General features: G+C 39.2%; 1 protein-coding gene across 2 annotated transcripts; it reads right to left on the reverse strand.

Moving 5' to 3' along the window:
• Positions 1 to 2,700: 2,700 nt before the first annotated feature.
• Positions 2,701 to 23,783, reverse strand: MYCT1 (MYC target 1; the record flags this gene model as incomplete). 2 transcript variants are annotated; one of them, XM_080342846.1, is made up of 2 exons in its annotated part: positions 2,701 to 3,233; positions 23,534 to 23,783. In XM_080342846.1, the coding sequence occupies 2 exons, from the start codon at positions 23,781 to 23,783 to the stop codon at positions 2,701 to 2,703; spliced, it is 783 nt and encodes a 260-aa protein (XP_080198972.1). The 2 variants fall into 2 exon arrangements, with proteins under 2 accessions (XP_080198972.1, XP_080198973.1); XM_080342847.1 differs by having other exon boundaries at positions 2,701 to 3,228; positions 23,534 to 23,590.
• Positions 23,784 to 24,117: the final 334 nt, after the last annotated feature.

A 24,117-nucleotide genomic window follows, 5' to 3' on the forward strand; every position in this document is an offset into this window, starting at 1 on the left:
GTGGTTTACAGTAAGTAAAACTTGTAAGTTCAATGTTTCTAGTCAGATTTGCAAATGGGATGATATTGGGCTGGAAGATTGCAGTCCAGAGATCAACACCAGTCCTTCCTGAGGGGTGCTGAGCTCCACAAAGGTATGCATGCTGCCAGTCTCCGAAAGCCTGGAAAGTAAGATGCTAAGTATTTTGCCCATTCTTAAAAGCTGCTGAATCTTCATCCTGCCCAGAAGACAGCTGGGGACTCATTCTCTCTACAGAAGCACAGGACCAGCATGCTCAAGATTAGGAGTCCTGTGGCTGGTAGTTGCCCAGCCCTTTTAGCAACAACAGACTTATTTCTAAGTGAGGAGTAGGACTGCTACTCTGCTTGTGGAAATTATTTACCCTTTATTGGAACATGGAATATTTAACAGGAAACTGATACAGTAAGACTTAAATCAGGCCTAATTTTTCTGTGCTATTTCCAAATATCCATTACAATTTAGACAAGTGGTCAGTACAGTGAGTGGGGAACTGGTTGACAGGCCATACCTAGCGGGTGGTGGCAAATTACTCCTTTTCAAATTGGCAACCTGTCATGAGTGGGGTCCCCCAGAGACTGATATTGAGTCCAACACTGTTTAACACCTTCATAAATGATATGGATGATGGGATCAAGTGTACCCTGATGAAGCTTGCTGATGATACCAAACTGGATAGGAAAGTGGAAACTTCAGAAGGGAGAGTCACCCTGCAGGAATACCTGGATAGGCTGGAAGAGTGGGGTAACAATAACCTGATGAATTTCAACAAGGACAAGTATAAGGTCTTGCACCTGGGAAAACTTAATCCAGGGGTGCAGCACAGACTGGGATCTACTCAGCTGGGGAGCAGCCCTGTGGAAAGGGACCTGGAGGTCCTGGTGTACAACAAGCTCAATATGAGTGAACTATGTGCTGCTGCAGCAAAGAAAGCCAGCAGGATGCTGGGCTGCATCAACAACGGCATCACCAGCAGAGATAAAGGTGTTGTTATCCTACTCAGTGCTTGTCAGGCCACATCTGGAATACTGTGTTTAGTTTTGGTCCCCACTATATGAAGAATTATGTGGACAGGCTGGAGGGAGTCCAGAGAAGGGCAACAGAGACAATCAAAGGACTAGAATATGAGAAAGGCTGAGAGAACTGAGTTTGTTCAGCCTTGAGAAAAGAAGGCGTATGCAAGACCTTATCACCATGTTCCAGCAAGGTGGCTACAGAGAAGAAGGAAACTCCCTTTTACAAGGAGTCACATGGAAAAGATGAGGGCCAGTGGGTACAAGTTACTCCTCGGAAGATTCTGATTGGACACAAGAGGAAAATTTTTCACTATAAAAACAATCAGCCATTGGAATAATCTCTCCAGGGAAGTGGTAGATTCCTCAGCCTTGGACACTTCTAAGATTCAGCTGGACAGAGTGCTGGGTTGTCTTGTCTAGACTGTGCTTTTGCCAAGAAAACTTGGACTAGATAATCCTTGTGGTGTCTTCCAACGTGGTATCCTATGATTCTTTGATTCTATGAAATACTGGACTTCTCTCACATCAGTGCAACTAATCCCTACTAAAACAGGGATTAGCTTGACATCATACACATGTAAGAGTCAAGAATATTTGTTAACCTGAACTAAATATTCCGTCTTTGTCTTTATATCCCAACTAATTGTACAGTCCCAATATTCAGCCACAGATGTCTAAAATCTTGCTTTAGTGAATGACAAGATTTCAGCGAATAATTTGCCAGGAAGAATTAAACTTTGGTACAATTTGAGAAAAATAATTTGGAATAAGGAAGTGAGTAATCTCATGACAAAACAGGAAACCTAATTAAAAAAAATAATTGCCATTCACGCTGCTTATCTTGATAACCAGTACTAGAAAAATGAAACATGAGGAATTCTGCTCCCATACAGCCTTACGGGCTTTTAAAATGTGACTACTTGTTCTGCTGGTTGCAGGCAGAAAATTCTTTACAATTGTTAACATGCATTTAGCATGTTGTTTGAAACTTCTCTCTGCATGAGGCTTTGTATGCTTCAACATTTCCCCATACTATGGAGAATTTTATACAAGCAGCCTTAGTATGGGGTGTTTTAAGATCCTCTACAGTAAGCAGAACAGGATGCCTATGGTCGCAGTCAAGACTGTGAGGTTTAATCCTCTACAAGTTCTGCATCTAAGGTTCCTCAGACAGAAGCTGTTCTGTGCTTATAGGAAGAGGGTGGGTAACAGGAAGTATTCTATGAAAACTTAACATCCTTTGGAAAATATGTAAAAACATATTTTTTTTTAAGAAAGGAACGATGTAATGAAATTTGAAGAAATAGGTATATCAGTAATCTGTAACACAATCTGTTTCTTCAAGGAATTATTTGGTTTTTATGTGGCACTGTTTTCTCTCCTCTGAAGTAAAGATAACAATGGTTACAATTAAGATACAACACTATAAATATGAAATCATATGGCAGAGCAGTAAATTAGAGCCAGCAGTGCAAAGACAAGTGATCGCTTGGACAATGGGATATTGCACTCTAAGAAACCACTGCTACCTGCCTCTTGGCAATGTATGTCCCCTCCACAATGACAGCTGTAGACTTCTCAGAGATCCTTATCACACACAGAGAATTGTTGAGATGGTTTAGGTTCCTCCTAAAATGTGCATGCATGTTTGCAGCGAGGACCTAACTCAGGAGTCTGGGAAAGCTTTTATGATGGTTTCATAGGCAGGAGGGGGGGTTTGTGTGGAGTGGCAGATGCGGAGGCTGTTGTTAGACCAGTGGTATTCGGGCTGACTTAAGCTGTTGGTGGTGCTTCCCACAAAGGTTGTGGTGGTATTTGTGGGAGTGAGGGTGATCAGCTGACTGTTCGTCTCCACAGGGAGGGGAGGACACTGAAGGAAAGGGTGGAAGGTGGATGCACGGAAGCTTGACTTCCTGGGGAAAGAGTTGGCTTGCTCCAAGGAAGCTTGCCGCTGGAAGGTGAGGCTGGCCAGGCTGAGGTTGCTCCGACGTTCGCAGCTGCTGTTGCGGTAAAACCCAGTCCTGCCAGAGGTGTGGCCATGAGAGGAGGGTCTGGATCGACGGCTGAAGACTGAGGAGCTCCCCTGGGAAATGTGGGCACTAGCTCTGCGACGAGACAAGCAAGTGAGCAATGCCCAGATGATCCCTCCAATCACCAGTCCAACCACCATGGACACTGTGAAGGCTATTGTTATTTGCTCTGAAATAAAGCAAAAATACACACCAAAGTTATTTCACTAACTCTGAAGGATTTCTCTGCCAGAAAGTGAATTTAAGATGTCAGCCTCCTTAAAAGATGAACAAACCTGAAGATATTTCTATATTATGTAATACATGAACTTTACAACACAAACACAGCAGCTGAAACTGCTCTCTTTATATGGTGTTTTTTCTTTAATTTGCAAAACTGAACAACATCCAGAAAGTAGCTTGCCTTTAATACCAGTTTCTGTACTAATGCAAGGGGAAAGTCTTTAGTCTCTCTCAGAATCAGCCACCCACCAGCCTTGAGGTATGTTATAACACTGCCAAGCATTTGCTTCTGTGGGCAATATGAGGTGTGGATTTATGCAGACTTGTCATTCTGTTTATGGATGTTTATGCTCTATGTGTATGAGTTTGCAAACTCACCTATTACAACAGTGATATAGCTTCTGCCATGTTCTTAATGGACTAAGCCTTGCATTTATTACAGCGTGAGGACACATCCCAGCCTTTCATTGCAGAATCACAGATATTTTAAAACCTCATAGTAATTAATGTATATTACTGTATCCTAAATTATTATGGTCAGAGATAACCATTATTAATACTAAGTCTCTTGAATATTTTTTATCCCCAATGCCCAGTTCAAAGATGGATTTATCTGCCATTAAGGAAAGTAAATTTTTAGCTCTTTCATAAACTCTTTCAAGAACTAAGAGATCTGAAAATAAAAAAGAGCATGGCTAGGATTGTTTTCTTCCCCACATGGTTTCACAGTGTGAAGGAAAAATATGTTTTCCTTGTGTATTTCTAAGAACAGGACTATTATTTCAGTAAACTTCACATACTTTTGCAACAGAGCACCAGCTTTATTGCTGTTCTAAAATGTTCAGAGATACATTTGCAGTCCTGAATAAGACCTGAAATGAATGTAAAACCTTTATAGATCCCCTCAAAATTCAATAAGAGGTTGGATATCAAACAAGAAGGAATACCATGTTGACTACTGATGGAACAAAGAGGGAATAAGTGAACAAGAGCCATAGGAGAGCTTAAAAGATGTTTATTCTGTCCATGCTCTGTTATCATGTTTGTGAAACATTTCTGTTGAAAAGACAATTGTATTCATTAGATAGAAATGAGTAACTTCTTTTACAGCGTCCAGAAATGCAGACCAGCTAACACTGTGCTTGGCTGATCACCATAATAGAAAGTACTAACTCCAGGACTGGGGTACAGATGTTAGAACACAAAACGGGCAAGATGAGACTAGGTTCAAAATTTTCTTGCAAGGTAATAGCTGTTAAAGAGTTTCTCCTGAATGTACGGTGCTGTACAAACAGTTGTTTCTGGAGCCCAAAGTAATGGCACTGACTCTGAGCTGTGGGAATTAGCCAAAGCAGGTACTGGCAGGCAAAGAGGGAGAGTGGCCTGAGGGACCCCAGCTTTGGCGAGCAGCCAGCACACTTTGGAGAGGAGAGCTGCTAGGCATGGCCAGCAGGACAGGCTCACAGGCAGAGGCACTCCAGTGTATAGCAATAGACACCTTTGCTTAAGTTACACCTTGGTGTCTAGCAAGGCTTAAACTTAAGGCAGGTCACTGCAGGAAGGGGAAAGCAAACACTTGCTTTCCTTCCAGCAGCGGAGATGTAAATGATTTTTGGTATAACTGCACTTCAAGAATTAGTTCCTATTACCTTCATTATCTACCTTCTTACGTTTCTCCCTTCAGTGAAAAATTATTAGCTATGTGATTCATGCATGCAGTTGGGGAAAGCTAGCTCCCTGAGTACCAGAAAGTTTAGCATAAATTTTTTTGCTGATTTTTGGGAGGGGATTCTAGATAGTGTTAAAATTCAACCCAGCCCTTGCTGCTGCCTGTCAAACCCTGTCAGAGGTGCAGAGTTTTCGCCATACATGCCTTTGCAGGTTTGGTTCTAGACAGGACCAACGTTATCATGAATTACTAACATCAACATGAATGTCCTACCCAAGTTTATTCACTTTCTATATTTCAGGATAAACCTGAAATTCTATGAGGCCCAGAAAACGTAAGGTCTAATTAAGCCACTGATATTTTGGATGGCTATACAATCTTACTGTTGCTTGCTTGTAACCTCAACTTTCAGACAGGCTTCTAACCATTATCCTTTTCAAATGGGAAAGTGAAGACTGGAGAAGATAAAGTGTAGGATATTGTTGCAGAGCACTGTTCATTTTGGGGAATGGTTTGTTGTCCTTTTGTTCAGAGGCAGACTGGACTTGATCATAAACTATAGAGGGTGATTGTCTGGTCTGCTTTTTGCAAGGAGCCACAGGCAGCATCCTGCACTGCAACTCCTGACTGCAGATCAGAGCTTTGTCACCACAAGCAGCCTTCTGACAAAGTCATTATGATTCTACCCTTTAAAAAACATCTTCAGAGACACAGAAGGCCTTATTGTTTCCCTTTTGTTCAGGAATAGCCTATTATGCCATTTTAAGGGATTTAGTACATCTTGTTACTGCAAGTCCCTTCTCATACTCCAGGAGGTGGGAAGGGAGAGACAGGACTTGGTCACCTCCAGTTGAGTAAATCCCAGGGAGTGTCCTAAAGACAGCAATTCCCAGGCACTGGACCTGCAGTCTGAGAACCCCTACTTCTGTCCCTGTGTGGCTATGGGAAAGCGGAGCAAGAACTAATCCTTTCTAAGGCTGGTTTCTCTCACACCTCAGCTGGAATGCTAGTTATGTTATTATATTTTGAGACTGCCAAGGGATTCCCCAGGCACAGGAGTCTGTGCTGACACTTGATATCCCTCCTCCTGTTTGGGGTCTCAGCTCCAGCAGGGCAGAGGAGAAGGGGATCACTACACGGCTCGAGTGTACACAGAAGCACAGTAAGGTGCTCAAGTGTACCAGGCTCTGGGGCTGCCAAGCACTGTGGTGAGAATTTGTCCCTGCATCCCTCTAACTATAATTTTCACCACCTGCATGATTAAATCAGCATTTCACACTGTTAAAGGCAGATGAGAGAATTGACAAAAGTATCGAGTGCAGCTCTTCAGTCCTTCCCACGTGCTGTTCCCTTGTGCTGGAGACACAGCACAAACAATTATCCCTTTGGATAATGTCTTCATTTTCTTTAACTTATTTGATTTTTTAATTTTTCCACCTCTACATCTGAATGTAAAAACAGAGGGTCAAATTATTGCCTGGGGCAACTCAGCTGGGCCTACACTGACTGTTGCAGCTATGTCTAGTAACCAAATACTCTCATTTCAATTTGGACCTACACTTAATCTTTCTGGTACTTTTATAGAAATATCACTAGATCCATTGGTTACAGACACTTTTTTCTTTCTATTCCCAGACTGTCCCTGACTTCAGTGGGAACAGTGGGTCACACTAATAGGCTGAACTTGCTTTTTGTTTACTCTTTACAAAGGATGAATTTCACTGAAATGTAATTCAGTTCTAAAAACTTACATTGAAGAATTGTAAATCTATGCCCATTGATTTCTTCTTTACAATGTCCAGTGATCACAGCCTTGAGGTACATTGGAGGAAATACTACTAAACAGAGAAAAAGATCAAAGGCAGAGTGGGATTTGTTGCACCTGGTATTCTGAGGGGAGCAGTTGGCTTCCGCAGAATTGTTTTTCTCTTCCTCAATCTGGGCAGTGCCAGGGCAGAACTAGCCTTTCAGGAGCAACAGAGCAGTGCTGACACGAAGTGTCTCCCAAGGAGCCATTATAATATCTTACGGTTTCCTGAGAGCTGTGCATGTTGCTCTGTCCTCTGCTTTTAAGGGAAGAAAAAATAAAATGGGGTATAAAGTAAGAATGCTGACAATAACCATAGCTTCTCAGGTGCCTGTCCCCTAAATACATTCTGATCTCTATGTTTTTCAGGCTGCTCACACTGCCTATTTCATTTGTTTATGTCATAACTGAAAAGATTTGCTACCCTGTCTTAGTCAATTTTCGCCGTTCTCTCCTGTAACACCAGCTGAGGTGAGGAACCAATGTTTTTTTTCCACTTCAAGGCACAAAGCCAGAAATAAAAGGATATGAGGAAATATGACAGCTGAACATCTTAGCTACATTACCTTTCTCATCTGTGGCACTTCCAATGCTCCCATGCCAAAAACGTTGGAGGTTCAAACCCACAGTAATACAAAGGACTACTGGATGTTACCCCCAGACCTGAATATGAAGCCAGCATGCGTCTGTGAGCCCAAAATCTATCCAGATCAAGCAATTCCTTCTGAAGTCTCTCTATTCCCTCCCCTCTGATTTTTGCATGCGGTGTTAAACAAATTCAGTGCTACAGGTTTGTGCAACGGATTATTGCTTCTGCTGTGCAAAGTTTTTTCTTGGTTGTTGCAGCTTTCTTTAAGGTTTTTTATAACTTTTCATTAACTGTATACATGAAGTGTTAGTATACTTTCTATCAAGTTGATAATATCTACCAGGTCCTTAAAATTCTATAGAATCCACACACGAGAAATTTGGACATGTTATTGATTGAGATGATAGACTGGCTGATAAGGTGCTTTTCCTAGTTATTGCCCTGAAACAAGTTCCTCCCATCCATCTTGGACATCAGTAGCAAGGCTGACCGAATGGGTCTCATACCAATCTGTAAGTCTTCTGAGAAGTGGTCTACATTCTCTCCTTTACCACCTTGGGCTATACTTCACAAAAACTTAGCAGCACAGTTCCTCCCCAGCCTTCTCAGTCCCTGGATCAGCCAAATTCTTAAAAAAAAAAAGTTTATTTTTTTGTGATGGAGGAGCCTGCCTCTATTATGGAGCTTAAAGGTCAATCACTAATTTCTGCGAGGCTTTCATTTTCCTTTCATGTTCATGGACCTCATTAGATGGCAAGACATTCGTTTGAATTAAAAACACATTTGCATCTAGGATTTATTTGAACTTCACTCTGGATTTTGTTCCACTAGAATGTAAGAGTTTTACCCAAGGAATCTCCCTCTTGCCCTTAGCTGTGGTTGCAACGGGCTGGAACAGCATTTTGCTCCCCAAACTCAGGAAATCCTGAGGACCTGCATCTTTCCTGTAGCCTTATGATGAATTGCCCAAGGTGTAAAGTTAAGGTGGATGCAAGATCTTCCTTGCTCCATGCTCACAAATATATACATTTGTAAGCTTTTCAGCTGGCCAAGTATATGAAAGGATAGTAATACCTTTAAAAATTATGTAAGTAGCAGCTTCAATGAGAGCATCTAAGAGGAAGAATCAGGGTGGGATGGGGGAAGAAGGGACAAAGTACTGAACAGGAAGGAATGAGGAATGAAGAAGCATGTTCTAGTCAGGCTGTGCACATATAACTTGAATTTGAACTGCATCTTTGCTAATAGAGCTAATAAAGAGCCATTTACCTTTCTGAGCATCTGTTCTACTCACACTATTGCTAAATGCAAGGAGGCAAAAAACACCCACAGGGTGAGATGACACACATTTGATTTGGTTTTATTTCTAGTGAGTAACTTTCAAATATTACAATCTTGATGTTTTGGAGGTGTTATTTTTTTATTATTGTTTTATTAAAAGGTAAATAACTAAGTTCTATCTTAAAGATATTAGAAGTGGTAAGGTAGCTTGTCAGTCAAGAATGGTATTGTTCAACATTCAAACTCAGCTTGCCATAGAGATGTTTTACTCACATCACGTTAGAGCAAGATGACGTTCATTTACTTCAGCAACTTAGTAATTTTCCCATTTTTCTTCCATCTTCCCCAAACTAGCACGAAGCATTGCACACCTGACATGGAAACTTTATTGTATGTGGGCTCCAGCAAGTTTGTATGCAGAACATACCACCTTATTGATTTCAGCTGTACTAGCAATGAGAGATACCAGAACATAACATCATGTTGTATTGTGGAAAAGAGCTATTTCTATAATTTCCATCCAAATTTTAGAATTGTAAATTTATTTCCATTTTAATTTTTTACTTCTCACATTTTTGTGAGCTCCCTTTCCTTTATGATATGTCATATGCCAGTGACTCAAAACTTGTCCAAGTAAGCAAGCATTCCTCCTCCTACATGCGTACCCTCGCTTGCACACACACACACACATTGCCATTTCCCAAAGCTGAAAAGCCTTGACAACTGGTAGAGGATTTGATCTCAGACATGAAGAAATCCAGATCAGCCTCTGTCTTACTTTATATTTTTTCCCAAAATGAAAGCTCAGTGACAAAACCCGGTATAAAACCCATACAAAGCAGTATGGGAATTCGTACCTGAACATTGCACATCTTAGGGTAGAGCACCAACTAGTGTATTAAAGCATGAATTGCATTTACAAATGACAAATTAGTAACCTCACTAGTAAGAATGGTTCAGATACTTTTTTTTACAGGATTGTGTCTCAGGTTTCAAGTGAGGTTCAGATAATTCATCAGCAGATATGGCTAACACAGCCTCATTTGTTTAAAACTAGACAGGAGCAGCCAGGATCCATGAAGGTTTGAACAAAATCATAGCATCTTCCCACAGCTGCAGTTAATGTACATCTCTCAGCCAGATGGGCTGCAGCTACACCTCCTCACACATCCCAGGCAGCAAGTTTGGAATGGAAGAATACCCTGGGCCAGGGAGCTGACACTTTTCCCCACCACATAAGACTTGAACTACTTGAAATTTTATGCCAGTTCTATCAGCTCCGAGAAAACTTAGTTTAAAGCTGGGGCTGATATCAGTAACTAAATCCTGTGCTGTTGTAATGCTGAGTTCAAAAAATAAATTTCTTTGTATCTGAGAAGCGTTGACATTACTATCTTCCCGATTTTTGTCACTAATTGTATTAGCAGAACAGCCTCTCATTAATCATTTGTAGGCAGTCCATGATTCAGTTGGGTGGGTGAATCACTTGCTGTGTAATTTCAACCAGCTGTGATCTTAGTCACAGCAAAAGTTTAAGAAAGGTCACACAAGACTCTTGTGGAAAGAGACTAACGGGCAACAGCACAAGGTTGTTCAGGTACTTGTGACGTCCAGAAAACAAACAGATGAGGATGGTGACATCTGGAAAACAGAGTCTGGGGGAAAAAAAAAAAAGGTTAAAAAAAGGCAGACTGTGCAAGACATGAGAACTAATAAAGAAAATAAGTAGGATAGTTAGGCTTTCAGAAAAGTCAGTGCTATGCATTCAGACACTGCTTGCTAGAGGCATGTTTTATTTGGGCTCTGCTAGTGGGAGATTCTTTTCTGCAGCAGCAGAGAATAATTCTCCTATTTCACATAATAATTAAACAGTTGGGGTTTTATCTACACTGCAGGTAAAATTAAAAGTACTGTGTTTAAATTAGAGCAAAGGATATTAAAATGTGTGTTTCTGTCTTTGAGGACAGGTAAGAACTAGAATAGATAGCCCAGGTAGGCTGTGCATCTACCCCCATTAAAGATTTTAAAACCAAATATCAGTCAAGAGGTGTTGTAACGTAGTTAATCCTGTATAAAATAAAAAAAAAAAAAAAAAAAAAAAGGTAGAACAGATGACAGCTCAAGGTCCATACTGACGTTATTTTGTGTAGTTTCTAAGACTTTATTCGATCGGGTAAGCAAATAGGCTCTGGAAGCACCTGAAAAATCATTAAGTAAATGGCAAGGAAAATAATGAAGTATGTACCCTTGGATTAATTCCCAGTTTGAAATACAGAGGGGGCGGCTGTTTATTAGAGGGTTAACTTCACAAACGAGCAACCTATCTAGGAACAAGATTGCCCTCTGCTGGAAATCTATGCTGAAAATCTAAACAATACATGAAACACCATAATTCTAATAAAACAGGGTGTCAGAGAAAGCTAACAAGAAACACTTCAATGGAAAATTAGAGAGATGTTAATAGTACCTTAAAACTCAGAAAAACTCTGAATTACTTTGTCATAAACACTTAGGACTAGCATTTTGCAGCGACTTTGAAAGTAAGGTAGACTGAGACACAGCAAAAGTGTTCAGAAGCTTAGTGAAGTAAAACTCATACATTTTGTGGCTTTGTGCAAATACCTGTGCTGATGGAAAAGCATGAGGTTAAGTATGTTCTTAAATTCATATTCCCACCATCCACAATGATGTCGAGAATTATCTCCATGCACCAGAGTACTTTTGCTCTGTTTACTAATATCATAATTTGTTGCAAAAAAAAAGCCAGAAAAGTGGAAAATACCATCGCAATATCCCATCAAACCAACTCAAAGTTAATGATGTTCCCTTGATATTACTGGCAGTTGTTTTTTACTGAAATGATAAATAAAGAGTAATTGTAATAATCGGAAGAAAATATTTAAGATAGAGATGTCAGCATGTTTAATATAATGGTTTTGGCATAACTATATAAAACAAATCAAAGATTTCTTTATGCAGACAGAGATAGAAACTTTGATGCCATATGGTTTCGTTATGATACCTAATGCATTACATAGACAGTAATATAATTTTGATCTTTACAGCATGTGCAGCAAACAATTCTCTAGCAAGGCATTCTTACCATCCTCACAAAAAAAGAGCATAGATCAAAGCTTTATGGCCTCTGCATGAACCTAATTCCAACAATAAATCACAAATTGCCACAGGGCAATATGGCATTATAGTTATTACTTAACTGATATGATTATTTTACAGCATCTGAGAATAAAATCATTTCCTACATGAACAGAGAATGAGTGACTGGAATGAAATCTTAAAATGAAGTAGTACTTCCTAAAATTCTTAAAATTAAGGAGGAAATAGTGAAATATATATGCTACATTTAAGAAAACAGAAGACAGTCAGGGTTAGAACAAAGCACAAGGTTTTCAGCTTTTGGGGAATGCTGTAGGGTGAGGAATACATTGAAATCATCTTTAGTCCCACCACAGCAATTCTGTTGTTTGTGATCTAAGAGCCTGCCTGTCTCAGACACAGCCTCAGATGGAGCTTGTCCTTACTGTGAGAACCCATAAATGGCTAAGAAGTATTAATAATGAAAGTCCAAGTTTTATCAGACTATAAATAAGAAAATTTTAAAAGGCACACCCTGAATATCTTGAGGTACTAGGTATACTAGAAATAAAGACTGCATTTCAGCCTGCCCAGTGCAGTCTACAGAGAGTGGTTCCCAATGCAGTGCTTTTCAGAAGAACTGAAACCTCTTCACATTTGCTATTGCACAGTAATGCAAAAAATCTCCTGCTACATTCATCTTCTGTGTGGAACAGCTATATTGGTGAACATTTTGAAAACACAGAAGTATGTTTGTATGTGGTAGTACCATCAATAAGTTTCAGAGATTTCTCCTGTACCAAATATGTCTGTGAATATCTATTTCAGTGTAGTCTAGGAGACCTAATTAAGTAGTACTCACAAGAATCTGTGCAGCCACAAGCTGATAAATACTGGTATAACTTCTAAGTGAGGTGATTACGGATCTGGAGTATTAGCTCTTGATGGCCTAGGACAAATTATCCAGGCTGGAAACTCAGTGTGAAATGGTATATCAGTGCTTGTCGCACGTGAACCAGTGGTGTCTGGGAAGTTGTGTTTTCACCAGGCTGATCCAGGTCCTCCTTGCCTGGAGACTCCTGCACTTCTCAATCAATAGAGCCATCAGTGGTCTTCATCTTCATTTATGCTTTGCCTGTGTAAGTTATGCACTTTCTACAGAAGCCATGTGCCTGCTTCCTTTACCCTGGATAACCGAGAAACAGCATCAGCATAACGTAATTTTTTAAAGCAAAATGTTTAAAATTAACTGATGTCTGTTAAACGGTGAAATATGCCATAAGTGTGTGTTAAGGTGCTGGACTGTGAATTCAAATGTCTGCAACAGGAAATTCAGTTTCTTCTCCAGATAAGATGCCAAAGAAGCAAAGCAGAGGCCTCTGCTGAGAAGCAGAAACTCCCCTGACTGGTTCCTTCAGCAGGCATTTGTCAGAGCCCAAAGAAGTTTTTGCATTACATTGAACCAAGAATTTTTTTCTCCAACAATTATTTTGCTGAAAATTTCCTAGACATTATTTCACAATAATGCTATGTGTATTTGTGTTGTTGATGGAGTTTTCGTTGAGATTATTTAACAGATAAATTTTAAATTACTATTGTCCCATTTTCAATACTGAAAATCAAACTCATCTAAGTTTATTTTCCATCTCCTCAACTAGAAGATGAATAAATTACATTAGGAGAATAATTTAGGATTGTTTGCTGCAAATTTAACTACTGTGCAATAGGTTTCAAAATCTGACTAAGTACTTTTGATTAAATTTGTATAGGAATTGAAGCTTCTGTCTTGAAGAACAGGAAAAAATGAAGTTGTCTGCACAGCTATTGATAGCTTTTTCTGATTATTTCTTTCCCCCCAGACAAAAGAATAGTGTTATGAAATGAAGTTAATCTTACAAAGACAAATGGATCAGTCTTGAGTCTTGATTATACTTTGTGCTCTTCTTCTTTCGTTTCATCTCCATGCTTCAGGTTAATCTTCTGTATAAGGGAGATGGCACCACTCACAGCCGCTCACTTGGCTCACAATTTTTTTTTACTCCTGGTTAAATGAATTACAATGGTAAAATGGGAGGTTGTGCATAAATACAGAGCATTTTCCTTCAACAGGTTCTACAGGAAGAATTAAGGCAGAACCATTGCACTCACAGTATGCTGAGATTAACTCTGAGTATGAATGCTGCTAAGCTCTAGCAATTGAGCATGCAAATACAGGGCGTTTGTCCTGGGGAGAAAGCACAACAATAAGCTTCTTTTATTAGGCGACACATTCACATGCCAACACATTCACTGGGGTGGTGCTTAGAAGAAGAAATATACTTTGTTTCCTGAAGACGAGACTTCTGTATTTGGTGGATAAATAAATAATGATGCTTCTGGCAGCTCATGTGACGATAAGCAGCACCACATACTCAGACAATACAGTAGGTGTAGTTGTCAAAACATGTATGCACTGTGTGTTTGATTAATATTTAAATAATACTCTGAAGAAACTCTTCCTTGTATTACCTCAGATCTGTTTCCTTCCTGCTAAAGATGGTCAAGCAGTTGATAAATCAATGGCTGTATGGGGGGGTGGGGAAAGCAGGAAAGAAGCAGTAATTAGGATGTAACAAAATACAGCCCGAGGATGACAGACTCACTTTAAAAGAATAATTTATATATGAAGAAGAAATCATGCTCTGAATCGACAACATGAAAGAATAAGCCTGGTCTCTTCAGTAGTTTGTTGCTTTCATCCAACTACAGTAATACTCTTTTCTCTGGGCTTGCCAGAATAAGAGCAAGGAAAAAAATCAGTCCCTCATTAATATCTACTTTTGTCTCTCTGACAGGCCTGAACATAAGATCTTGGAACGGATTTACATATTATCATCATAAATGTAAGGTCTCACTATTTATATAATCCTCTTTGCTTCAGTAATGAAAGTAATAACTTCCACATGCTTGTCAAATCTTTTACTTAACTGATAGCAAAATAAGCATAATCATATTAAATTTGGAATAGTTTGATCATTCTGACCCCTGAGAAGACAGGATATGATTTATCTGATTTTTATCTGATTTTTTTTCTTTTTTTTTTCTTTTTTTTTCTTTTTTTTTTTTATGGAGGGTTTATACAAAGCAATAGTAGTCTAGTATTTGATACAAGATGGTTCCTTCAAAAGCCAACTGGAAAATAAAACACAGAGTAAGGCTAAGACACAGTTCTGTCTTCTGGAGAAATCAGCGTGGTCAGAGTATGTTTAGATTTGACATATGACCTTGACTCCTGTCCCTGATGGAGTGCAGAGGAAGTGCTGGCATCCTGCAATAGTTTGGCACCAGCATAAGTAGCATGAGAAGGCGCTGAGCAGCATCTCTCACCTGCCTGCTTCGTGTTCTCTGTAGCAATACTGGACGACACTGAAGCTCATGGACACAGCTGATCCAGCAAACAGTGCTGTGACCTGCACAAGTAATCCAACTGATTTATTTCTCATTTGGTATAAGAATATTTCTGGAGGACTTCAGAGGAGGAACCAGGGACCCCAAGTGTTACAGAGGAATGAGATTCACTGCTGTCATATTAGCACTGAAGGGCTGATGTTCAAACATGACTGCTGCCATTGCTAATGCCTCACCATCACATGTTATCTTTTCCTTCAGTTAAACCCACGCCCTTGTTGCCATTTCTCTCAGTATTGGCACTATTTATATGCAAGCTCTGTCCTGTTTGAGTCACTGCTCTGCTGCTGCCTCGTGATACATCCCAAGTCAGCTCACACTGTGGTCAAGGCAGCTGGAAACAGGAAGATCCTCTGGTGACCTTGATCTAGTAGATAGAGCAACAACATTCTTCCTTGAAGAGATCTTAGGTTTAGGCAGAGGCGAGGTGGTACGTATGGATCTCCCTCACCCCGGCAGTCCTCTAGCTACCATGATCATTATCAAAATTATGTGGAATACTTAAATCAGCTTCTGACCACTTGAGCATCTGAGAAGCAATTTAGTTATGTGACATTTTCTGCATGTCTATCACATGATTTTCATGTGGATCTGTATCTTATCTGAAGGGGAAAAAAAAAGAGATTGCCATCAGTCAGGGCAAATCTCTGTTGCTCTAGAAGCCATGTGTCAAAAATTACTCTGATGCTGCTGGGCCTGAAAGATGCAGAAACCTACAGCCCTCTCCAAGACATGAAAATAAAAGTCTGTCTCAGTTCCTATATAGGTGAAGCTGAGTTTGACTGGTGTTACCTGTTTTTGGCTGGGTACTACATTCTCAGGCTGTGTTTGAGGTCCCAGTGTGTTGTATTTGTAACAGGCAAAACAAAACTGGTCCCTGTCCTTAAAGCTCCCCTGAGCTGTATAGGATTTTCACAGTCCTGATTTCCACAAATTTACCATGTATATACATTGCAATTATTCTTCATTAATATGAAAAATAGTCACTCGTTCAAGTGAGATCTTTGGTTAAGTAGTCTGGAAATATGGCTTCGGTATTAAATTTATGGCATTGTGCAACATTTCAGTGAGGAACAGGAAGGAGAACTTGTAGGTACTCTAGATGGTAATAAGAAGAGAAAAATTTAAAGGAGGTAACATTACCATAGAGATCTCATTGTCTTTCATAGTGTTTTTTAAATGCATCGTATTTTATATCTGTGTTGTATGTCTGCTTCTCAGATGAACATACTTGAAAGAACTCAGTGCGTTTACAGGAAGCATTTGCAAAACCTGAACCACCTTTCTGTCTGATTTTGTGCCACATTTTACATCAACATCTTTCTCTTGACAACATTCCTATGAAGCAGCACAGGGAAGTTTTCTCTATTTTTTTTCAAACAGGGACCTGAAACGTGTCTTACCTTCCGGAAACCCAACTGAAAATCTGCCTCCCAGTATGCTTATTTCCACAGGTGTCTTTTGAGGGATCCAGCCTGCTCTAAGTTCAAGTTGACCATAGAAAAATAAAACAATTCTAAAATTTGCGTGGTGTTGGCAGGTTTCGTGTAGGAGAAGTGGGAGGAGGCTTTGTGGCACGATTGCCTTTGCTCAACACAGCTACCCACAGGCATGCTTGCAGAGGCATTATTTGATCGATTTGTGGAAATCTTCAGCCCCAAGGACATGGTCTGTCTGTATCAGACTGACACAAGGGTGTATAAGTATATTCTAATTCTTTCTGAACTGTTCCTTATATTATGCAATCATACCATTCATACAACTAGAAATTTCTAGTGCAGACATTCTGTACGTGTTTTAGACGAATAATGCTCTAATTACTCCATCTGATCAATATCTTTCAGTCTAAGAAACTGGAAAAAAATATCCAAAGCTCTATTTTTCTACCAGTTTTCCTAGGAATTTTATCCAGTGAGTTCTGAAAGCTTTCTAACTGAGCTAGAAAATACATCCCTCCTTCTTATTTATTATTTTAATTGTTAGACTACTCTTATATTGAATTGCCTAAATTCACATGCCACTGACATACTAGAACCAAGCAAAAAGGGCATTTGTATTCTTTCTCTACCATCAGTAGATATACTTGGCTGTGAAATGGGAATGAAAGACAAGCTACTGTTTGTTATTAGACATCTTAAAGGTATGGAAATGTAGCTTTGGAGATATACATCTTTTGCTTTTTTTTACACACTCCAGCTTAAATGAGGAGAAAATATTAGTCAGAAGATGGAAGGTTAGACAAGCAATAAAGAACTGGCAGGGCTCCATAAAAATCTATAATAACAAACCTGGAAGTACAAGTCATTTATTTGATTGGAAAAGATAGCTGGGAAGCTGGAAGGAGGGTTTGTTCACATACAGTTGGCTCTCATATTAACTCCATCATGATGGGGACTGAAGACTGCTCAATGATTGGATGCCACACAACATGAGGTAAAACCCTGAGTTACAAGTCCTGAGTGATGGATTGGTATCCCTGGCGAACCAGAAGCTAGACTCTGAAATTCAAGTGTTAAACAAATAGACTCATTAAGGTGATGCATGATAAAGCACTCTGGGAAGACAACAAGAAAGCTGTAGATGTATATGTAGTCAGGGTATGCTGGATGGGAAGATTGAGATTCAGTGCGAAGACTGCATTTTATATGTATGTCTGTCTGTGACATGGGAGAGGTATTAATACAGGCTCCTGGCCAAAGGACTTAGATCTGTTCTTTCGGATATGTTTGACTTCACCTAATCAATATGGATCATCCCTTCCTCTGATAACATTTACTGAGAGCATTCTGCTCCCTTCCCTCTCACTCACCATGTGTTTATGAATTTCGTTTGCTTTTGATTTTTATTCTCATTGTCTAATTTTATCTATCATTTATCTATCATTTTAACCAAATGCAAAAGGGCAATGAGTGAAAGAAATTAAAAACTAACAAAGTCAGTTATCCCTGGAATGCCATTTTCATTTATTGTCCCCAGTAGTACTATGAGAAAATAAATACTTACTTAGTCATCAATAATACACTGTGGTATTTTGGGTCATGGCAATACTCATATTTGCAGACTAAAAGGCTCTATCCTTGTTTTCAGTCTCTATTTTCTGATAGTGTCCTACTACTTTGGATATGCACTGGAAGGAATTATTCTCTAAATCACTAGAGCAGGACTGCATTGTGAGGTTGGAAGAAAGTTCTTTGGCTCTTACTCTCTCTGTTCTCCCTCTGGAGCTGCTTCCAGTAACAGAAGCCTGTAAATTTGAAGTTGTCTGACTCCAGCAGAGTGGTTTTAAAAGAAAGAATCTTATTTGTTCACATCCCATTTCCAAACTTTTGCAGACACCACTGATCTAACCAAAAGACTCTGCAGGAAAAGATTATACCTCTTGTGATAACACTTATTCCTTGTGCTATGAGGTCCTTATGATGTGTGTTATGCTGCCAAGAATTGCACTCTTAAAATTACTGGGCTTTTCCAAAACATAGAGAAGTGATAAAAAGAGACCAACTTCAAAAAGAAATTCCCGTACTGACCTTCAATCACCTTGTTCTATTTTGACTGATTTTCACAAATTAGAATACCAGCAACAATATGCACATTAAGGTGAAATTTTGAAAAGGGAGAAAAGGAAATGGAACAGAAGAAAAATAGCAATTCAGGAAATAGATCCTTGAGGTTGATACTGCACCAGAATCCAAGGCTCTACTTTGTCATGTTTTCCTCCTGCTTTGTTCCACTTTAACCCTAAAGATTTTCTCTACTAAGAAAAAAGTCTCCAGTGGTGTAAGGCATCTAGAAGTGGCTGTCATGCCTTCACTACATCCTGTCTGCCAGCAAAGGAACTGCGGGCTCCAAATTGTAGCCTTTGTGTGTCCACATCTCCAGCAGGACAGCTAAGACAGCTCCTGGAGTCTTTATTTGCTGCTGCTAAAGCTAGACTGGAAGGGTACAAAGTGTGTGAAGAGGAGAAAAGGGAATAAGGAGAGACCACCTGGTGGGTATGCTGGAAATGCACTGACACAGTCATCAGGATGGAAACCAACAGGCTTAACCTGGTCACCATGCAGGTAGCCAAATGCTTCTTTTCCCATTTGCAAAGAACTGGACAGGATTTGCTAGCTGCTTCTACTCTGCTATGGCTACTATCTGTGAAGGATCCCCAAAGAGAAACTGGGTCCCATGGCTGTCTAGGTTGGACTTTCCTGCACTTGGCAGCTCAGTTACTGTTTGTGTCAGTGCTGCCCCTCACAAGTAGTAGTTCAGTTCATAAAGAGAATGATGTAAAGTCCTTAACCACCACTATTGCTACCAGGAACATGATAGCACAACACGGTGTCAGGCATCAGAATATGCTCATCACTAATGACCATCTTTTCCAGTACAGTCTGACTTCTTTCAAGCAAACAGACACATTTTAATGAGTAGTCCAGTGGGTTGAGTCAGACACAAGGCAAAATTTGACATTATATTTAGAACCATGAGTGCATTTGTAGCTTATAAAGTCAAGTGATAATACCTAAAGTATTAGTACCAGGCAGTTCACAATCTTAAATGGTGGAAGCAACCTGATATATGGCATTATTTCCAAACAGTGGACAAATTACGCTCTGGATTCTAATTCAAGAAAAGAAAATTTTCCTTAATGTTTTTAAGGTATTAAACTGTAATGTTGTATTTTTAAATAGATACTTGAGTAAAACTAGACTGAAAGATAGTCTAGAAGTCTAAGTTTATGTTGGTTAATATCTGCTTATACTTTTTCTCTCTGCTGCTGTCATATTGATCAAATGTACTATTTAAATTAAATTTCTTGATCTGAAAATTTACTGCTATCTGCACTGGATAAATAAGGTTGTCTCAAAGACATTTATTGTATTTAATTGTATGCAACTGAAAATGTTTTTAGGAATTACAAGAAATGCACTCCTGGTTAAAATGGAAACGTCTTTGCTCCCACTGTTAACTTACAAATCAAAATGAATTCAATAAAGTCTATATTAAAACAGTAAAAAATTAGATTAGTAGTTGATGGATGGGTACAAACCGCTGAATTTCTCATACAGCTATTGCCAAATCCTCTTTTGAAACTACCAATTAAAAAAAAAAGAGTCCAGATTCTCTATCTATAGTCCCATATGATACCAACAGTACTGAAGTTCAGCTGAGGCTTAAAGTGGTTCTTTTTCTACCCCTGTCAAAGTACCATACTATGGATTCCCACCACAAAGCAGGGTGACTGGATGTTACAGAGCTTCATAGAAGCTGCATCCTTGCAATAGCTCAGACAACTTGTTTAAAACAGGCATAAATGTCTACAGAGAGTGTGCAACATCTGTAGTAGGGAAGAGCTCTAGAAAAGTGAGAAGTGGAATCCTGATTGTGTGCTTGTCACATATTACATAGGAAACTGCCTGACAGAGCCAGGAGCTCTATTATGAAACTCATTATTTTAAACTAGAAGAGGTGGTTAATATTCCTTTATTTTTTTTTTTTTTCCCCAGCAGAATTAATTTTAGGCCAGCAAAACTACTGTTTTACTTCTCTTTTACTCTGCTGCATAATTTAGCATTTCAAAAACGCTTCAGAATGATGATGGTGAAGACTGAATTCAAAAGAAGAATGCTTGAAATATCTGCAGCTAAGCATGTTATTGACTCTCCAGGTTGTCACCAACTCTAGACTGGGTTTGCAAAAAAGTGCGCTAATTTTTTTTATAAATTATTATCTGTTAATGTCTTTGTATCAATACAGGGAGAGGATTTAAACTACCTAGGCAGTTCACACAGCATGGTATATCAAGGTGTGTTTATCTTTGTTTTATCTACACAGCTTGTTCACGCACACATTTGCTAGCCTGGAGCAGTTATATGAAGATTTATGTGTACTCACACATAAATAAGTGGAGGACAGTTTAGTTTGTTCATTGTTTTAAAATTCTTAGTCACTTTTAAGGTGCGAAGCTACCATTGAAAACTGGACTGCTTTAGAAAACAGGATGCATGTTTATTTTCCAGAGTAGGGAACCAGCTCTTAGACAATAGATGGTTTATAAAATGGTAAGAGATTAAATATCATTAGGAATAGTTGCTATAACAATTTTTACAGTGTTTATTTTTTTTCTCACAAAGTTAGTCCCTCTCAGCAAACCTTTGCACATATGTTGAAGTTTACACTTTGGCTGAGTCCATGGGAGCTGCTGAGGAGTCACAGATGCATGGAAAAGGATCTGCATCTTGGTAATGTATTCATACATGCAGCACTACGAGGTGGGGGAGGGTGGGGGAACAGGGCGAGTGGCTTAGAAAATATAGTGAAACAGCCTGTAAGCCATATGCTGAAAAAATCACAGTTTTGAGTACTGTATTCTCATTTAATAAGGAACCCAATTTTATTTACCACAGGTCATGTACCTTCAAAGATGTCAGAAAATGAACTTCCATAATTTTAAGTGGAGTTTCCTCACCATGAGCTTGTGTCAGTCATTGTCTTCTGACACAGACTATAGAGTGTCTCTCCCTAGCCTATTACACATGATATACCTGCAGGAAAGAAAGGGAAAGGCTTCATCCCTCAGAAAAATAAGAAAATCCTAAGAGGCAGCTTCCCTTCCCAGGGCCATGCAAGCTCCTCACAAAACCCCAAGGTGTGAGGTTCATTTGCTGTCAGTAAGCGAAAGGGAGATCAGGGCTGTGTGCAGTGCCAGTCCCTGCCAAGCCTGGCGGGCAATGCTGGTGACAGGAGATTCTGTCCCTTTCAGCAATAAGACATCTCATGCATGTCTTGGTCTGTGTTGCCAAAGACAGGTCTTGATATTGAAGGACCAGGGCTTGGTGCACCTGGAGATGTACCTTAAACAGAATGACAGAGTATCACAGTACCAGCAGGGCCAGCCCTGTGCAATATGCTGTGGAATTTAAGTGTTCACTTCTTAGGTAATTTTTTTGACTCCTGAAGATGGAGAACACCTTGCCCACAGTCTGACCAGTATGGTTAATGAACCCTTAAAATCTGATGTAACTTTCCTGTTTCTTGTGTTTGTTTCCATGACAGTGAAACAATATCTCAGAACAAAGGCAAATCTGCAGTAACAAGGGACAGCATCTTTAACACAAGGATTCTTATAATGTGTGTTTATGAAAGCACCACACCTTCATTTTTGTTCTGAAAGAGCCATTTTAGAACTACATGAAGTTCTACTCTATGGAAATGATAGTTATTCTTCAGAGTCCATCAGACAACCTCTAGACAACAAGATACTCTGAAGCTGTAATAACAGTATTTTTTCCTCAGTTAATCTGAAAGTATTTCTCAAAGACATCCAGTATAATTATCCTATTGTTCAGCCCAAGACACAAAAATGAAGTGAGTTGCTCATGGTATCCCTGTAGGAAAATATATGTGTCACTACAGGAAACATGTTGATGGCATTCAACAGATTCTTGTTTCTTATGCTCAAGAAACAAAGGAAATTCTTTAAATCTTCTTGTATAGTTATTTTCCATTCTTTTCCCAGGACATTTCTATGCAACAGAAGTTCTCCTTTGCTAATGCGTATTATTTTTTAGTTTTAGATAGTGTACAGATTCTTGGAGGGGTCATCGCTCAATAGCAATAATACAATAGAAAAAAACAGATCATATGATTCACTCTAGTGCTAAATGCTAATACATGTTAATGATAAATATAGCAAGCAATAGAGCTTTTCGAAGGGAAATATTCTCCACAGCTGTTACACAGAATCTTTTAGGATCAAGCTACCTCGAATGAATTTCAGTATAACGTATATTTCCACCTCACATTCTATACATTTCAGTTAATGAACAAATCTCAGGTTTGGGTGAACATCTTAATGGATAATAATCAAAATAGACATTGAGGAAAAAGTAAGGAAAATCTGATCCATTATGACAAATCACAAATAATTTTTCATTCTGGAGGAGTAAGAGTTTGTTCCAAAGGTTGCAACACATTTAGTTTTTGCTATCTCTTTTTCATCAGAAGATTAAACAGTTCATGTCTGTGGTGTAGGTACATTCATTAAACAGTTGAGAATGTCTACCTGATCTGAAACATATTGAAGTCAATAGACACCTTTTCAACTGACTTCAATAATGAACTTCGTCAAACAATCAATTCTGCCCTGGCTGTTCCTGCTGTCTTGATTAGTTTAAAAACATGATAAAACTTTGTCAAAGAAATATTTGGAAAACAATATTTTGCAGTGCAAGAAATACAAAATCTATTAATTATTTTTTACTCCCAACATGAGGCTTGAGAGTATCCAGATGTGGTTTGTAAGGCAATCATCAATGAATCTCAGCATCTGCTTTAATGGTATTCTAGAAAAAGAAACAAAATCCTTACCCCAAAACTTTGGCGGCCATGTGATTGGAGAGTAAGTACTGTTTCTATCCATAACATCCAAATAGCAAATATAGAATGGTATGTCCAGAGAGGAGCAATGGGTTTCTGAACGTTTGAGATTTAGCAGTAGAAGCGATGCTTTTGTGCTGCCAGGGCACTCTGTTGTTTGTTTGAAAGGAAATGGATGTATCATGTTTCCTGCTTGTGAACTCGAATTAGCAAGTGTTCCCCTTATCTTAGAACACCACATGGTTCCAGAGACGGCGAAGTAGTTTCCTTCTCGTCATTTCCTCAGCCAGAGCAAATTGACTCAGAACAATACCAAATCTCCTCCTTCTCTGAAACTTTTTGAACCTCAAAATGTCCGGAGACAGGGAGATGAAAATTCCTTTCTCTTTCCTTTAATGGTTTTCTATGTTGAAGACCTTCCTTCAACATTCAAAAGCACTTGTCTTTGGTGGAATATTCCATAAAGAAGAAACGTGTGAAAAGGCTTTTAGTAACACCTTTTCATTAGTATACTAATTTAGGGTATGAGGATTGTCAAATATTTGCCATTGTTCTCCAGCTTGTTTGAGGAACTA

Source organism: Nesoenas mayeri, assembly GCF_963082525.1.
Source record: "Nesoenas mayeri genome assembly, chromosome: 3".
Classification (NCBI taxonomy): Eukaryota; Metazoa; Chordata; class Aves; order Columbiformes; family Columbidae; genus Nesoenas; species Nesoenas mayeri.